This window comes from Mandrillus leucophaeus, unplaced genomic scaffold (genome assembly GCF_000951045.1).
Source record: "Mandrillus leucophaeus isolate KB7577 unplaced genomic scaffold, Mleu.le_1.0 Scaffold28, whole genome shotgun sequence".
NCBI lineage: Eukaryota > Metazoa > Chordata > Mammalia > Primates > Cercopithecidae > Mandrillus > Mandrillus leucophaeus.
This window is the reverse complement of record NW_012102920.1, coordinates 1743327-1747525: the sequence shown is the minus strand read 5'-3', so window position 1 is coordinate 1747525 and position 4199 is coordinate 1743327. Positions and strand designations below refer to the sequence as shown.

At 54.9% G+C, this 4199-nt stretch overlaps 1 protein-coding gene across 1 annotated transcript in view; it reads left to right on the top strand.

Annotated features, from left to right (window-relative positions):
• Positions 1 to 3978, top strand: part of SEC16A (SEC16 homolog A (S. cerevisiae)) — a 41131-nt gene extending 37153 nt beyond the window's left edge. The window contains exon 30 of the mRNA XM_011985165.1: positions 2122 to 3978. Within this exon, the coding sequence (XP_011840555.1) occupies positions 2122 to 2342 (221 nt within the window). The 3' untranslated portion in view covers positions 2343 to 3978. The remainder of the gene's footprint in view (positions 1 to 2121) is intronic.
• Positions 3979 to 4199: the final 221 nt, after the last annotated feature.

Here is a 4199-nt window from a genome sequence, read left to right as displayed (position 1 = left end):
ACACACACACACACACATATACACACACATTTATTGAGACAGGGTCTCGCTCTGTTGCCCAGGCTGGAGTGTCGTGGTACAGTCTCTGATCTCAGCTCACTGCAGCCTTAACCTCCTGGGCTGAAGCAATCCTCCTGCCTCGGCCTCCTGAATGGCTGGGACTCCAGGCGCGGTCAGCACACCTGGCAAATTTTTGTATGTTTTATAGAGACAGGGTCTCACCTCGTTGCCTAGGCTGGTCTTAAACTACTAGGCTCAAGCGATCTTCCCACCTTGGCTTCCCAAAGCGCTGGGATTATAGGCGTGAGCCACCGTGCCCAGCTTCTCTTTTCTGAATGAAAGTTGCACACCTACTGTGTGGCAGTCCACAGGGCACTGTGAGGAGCCATGCTGGGCCCTCCCCGGCTGCCATTTCTCCCTCTGTGTGGACACCAGGCCCTCAGCGCTCCCGTGTGGGGCCCTTTGTGGACACCAGGCCCTCGGTGCTCCCGTGTGGGGCCCTGTGTGGACACCAGACCCTCCGTGCTCCTGCATTCGCTTTGCCTTTTTCTAGGTTGCAGTTTGTAAAATGTGCTTGGCTTTCTACTTGTGTATCCCTCATTCAGCCCCCAGCTCTGCCACGTCTGCTGTTCTGTCCTCCTGGAGCCTGTGGTCTCTGAGCCAAGTGTGTTCTCTCCTCCCTTGGCCTGGGCACCTGAGTCTGCCAGAGTGGGTCCCGCAGCTTTGGAATCCTGTGTTGCTGCCTTTCTTAGTTACTCCGTTTGTCTTGGTGACACACATCCTCCAGTAGCTCTTGCTTTTTTTGTATGTTTATTATTTCTTTTTCCTAGAAGCTTCTTGACAGAAAGGTCCCGGGGTGACTTGGGAGAAGCCTTTCATGTCTGGAGCCGTCTTTCTTCTCCGGCCTCTCTGGCTGGCTGGCTGGTAGCATTCTTGGGCCAAAGTTGCTTTCTTCAGAACTGCAAGTGGCCTTAGGTTTCCTGGTGCCTGTGGTTGCCGAGATTCCAGGTCCATTCTGCCTGCAGCCCCTTTCGGGGTCCTGTTTCCCTGGGACCTGCAGGGCTTCCCCCTCAGCCCCCTTGGGCCTGAATGCATGCCCTTCGCTGGGGAGTGTTCTAGAATGTTTTCTGCGGTTTCCCTCCCTCAGCCTCGTCTTTCCTCCCCTCTCCCTTGCCTGTGGAGTATAGACTGGCTGTCAGTGGAGGGGAGCCAAGCGGGGGCCGAGGTCTGGGGCATCTTGGGATTCAGCCCCATCGTCACCCCAGCCTGCCCTCACGGCCTCACACACTCCTCACGGCCTCACACACTCCTCACGGCCTCAGACACTCTTGAGCGCAGGCTTCCTGGGCTGGGACCCAGCATTCCTGCCCTGGTCCTCTACAAACAAGGCCGAGGCTCCCAGGACCACTCCCTGCAGCTGCCCCTGGCTGTCACCTGCTTTTCGGCATCCAGACTAGTCGATTTTGGTGTTGTCCTGCTTCCTTTGCCATGTAGTTAGTGCCTTTACACAAATTCCTTGGCTTTCCCCTCCATGAGGCTTTGCAAGGGAGTAAGAATGGATGCCTGCATTGGCTGGCTGTCTGCACCTGGGGTCCCCGCGTCCCCTGCAGTGGCCAGGCCTGGCTACCACTCCTCCCGGGACTCCGGACAGCCAGGCTGGCTCTGCAGAGCAGCTCTGGGTCTCATGGCCCTGACGAAACCACAGCACCTCCGGGCGACCCTCACAGTAAACACTGATGGTTAAGGACTCGGTGCTTTCTTTTTTTTTTTTTTTTTTTTTGAGACGGAGTCTCGCTCTGTAGCCCAGGCTGGAGTGCAGTGGCCGGATCTCAGCTCACTGCAAACTCCGCCTCCCAGGTTTACGCCATTCTCCAGTCTCAGCCTCCCGAGTAGCTGGGACTACAGGCGCCCGCCACCTCGCCTGGCTAGTTTTTTGTATTTTTTTTTAGTAGAGACGGGGTTTCACGGTGTTCGCCAGGATGGTCTCGATCTCCTGACCTCGTGATCTGCCTGTCTCGGCCTCCCAAAGTGCTGGGATTACAGGCTTGAGCCACCGCGCCCGGCCAGGACTCGGTGCTTTCAAGGGAGCCCAGGACTTGGCACTGACTTGTCGGTTTCCAGAGGCTTTTGAGGAACAAAAACGAAGCCTTCAGCTTGTCGGCGCCAATGGCCCATGCAGTTCATTATGTGGACCAGCCCCTGTCACGCTGCGCCCGGGCACTGCCCACCCTGGGGGCAGGCATGCAGAGGTCATGCTGTTGATTTTGTTCCAGGCCTGCGCCACCTCCGGGAGCTCAAGGCTAGGGAGAATTGACCAGAGGAAGCACCTGGTGCTGAACTAGGCTTGCCCTGCTGTGAACTTGCACTTGGAGCCCTGACGCTGCTGTTCTCCCCGAAGAACCCGACCGACCGCCGCGATCTCCGTCCCGCCCCCAGGGAGACACAGCAGTGACTCAGAGCTGGTCCCACGCTGTGCCTCCCTCCTCACCGCCCATCATAATGAATTATTTTGAAAATTAATTCCACCATCCTCTCAGATACTGGATGGAAAGACTGAATCTTTGACTCAGAATTGTTTGCCGAAAAGAATGATGTGACTTTCTTAGTCGTTTAGGATGATTTAAGGATGTAGCATTCCTGGTCATTTAGGAATGTTCATTCGGCTGGAGCTGTCTCTGCCACAGGAGAGCCACACAGTCGGTAGCAGCCAGGGCCTCTCCAAGCCGAGCTGTGAGTCCCTGCCCAGTGAGTCCCGCACTTCCTTTAAGGTGCTGGGAGCAAAGAGTGACTGTCTGAGGCAGACCCCGACCCTGCTCTGCAGCGTCTGGGCCCTCGCCGTGTTTGAACCTGGCCGAATGCGTGGAGGTCGCTGTGTTCTCAGTCAGCGTCTCTGAGGAGCCTCGGGGTTCCTTCGGCATTAGTTCAGTTTTTGAGAGAGGCCCTAGTTACTGAAGTGAATTTCTTTCCTGTAACAAAGACGTTTCCAGCCTCACTTTACTTTCTGTGGCCTGATGAGGACCATGGGTGATTTTGTTCACCCAAAGCACCGGCGACTGCCCACCGTGTGGCCCAGTCACTGGGAAGGAGCCCCAGGGAGCCGGCTGTCTGACACGATGGCTCAGGGTGGTCATCCAGGGTGAAAACCGACGGTGTGATGTTTGATTTGGGCTTCATTTTGCGTGTAGGAGCATGGTTAGACTCATTGTGAAGGGGGCTGGATGCAGTTCTCTAAAAGGCTGCACTTTTCCTGGTGCAATCCACGTGACCCACTTTCTCACCTGGGGGACATTGGTTCAGGGGTTGGTAACATCTTGGGGAGAGTATCTTAACACAGTTTCTTGACAGCTGCTCTGGAACTTATTTCTGCCCCAAGTTTTGCCACACTGAGACTTTGAGTAGCTCCTGGTGGACTCAGCCCTGTTGAACTCAGAGAGGGGCCTCCTCTCACTGATGCAAAGCTTTAAGGCTTCTCTGACTGTTCTGAAAACTCTTCGTATTCTTGTCAAGTCTAAAGAGACTGAAGAAAAGATTTAAATACTAATAAAAATCAGTAGATAATTTCTGTAGGTTCTGCTGGGGAAACATAAACTGTTTGGTGTTTAAATTTAAGTATAGAAATTGTAGAATGTGGAATTAGCACAGGCCCTTCCTGACTTTCTGTTTCACTTGATCATTTAGCCCAGACCACCCAGGATGTTTTCCAAAATGTTTCACAGGCGTGTCCCGCTGGATCCATTTGTCCTTGTCACTTGGAGAAAGGCCAGTCCCTGTGACGGGGCAGCCCTCTCTGTTCCTTGGTCAGCTCCTGTGATTCCTGGGACCTCTTCCGGTCGGCCCTGCCCGCTGTTCTGGGGTCGACTGCCACGACTTTTGATTCAAGAAGCTTCCTCCAGGCGGGAGCGGCTATTTTTCCTAAATGAGAATTGTTACATTGCAAATTGTTGAATAAAATATTTTGCGCTCCTTCAAGCACCTTCACTTGTGGTTCCCTTTGGTTTGTTGGAAGCGAGTGAGTGCAGGTGTCCAGGTGTCCGCAGGCCTCGGCACTCGCCTGGCGCCCAGGTCCTCTCCGGGGACTTGCACCTGCCCTCGCTGGGACCTGCCTGACTGTCTGAGGCAGACCCCGACCCTGCTCTGCAGCGTCTGGGCCCTCGCCGTGTTTGAACCTGGCCGAATGCGTGGAGGTCGCTGTGTTCTCA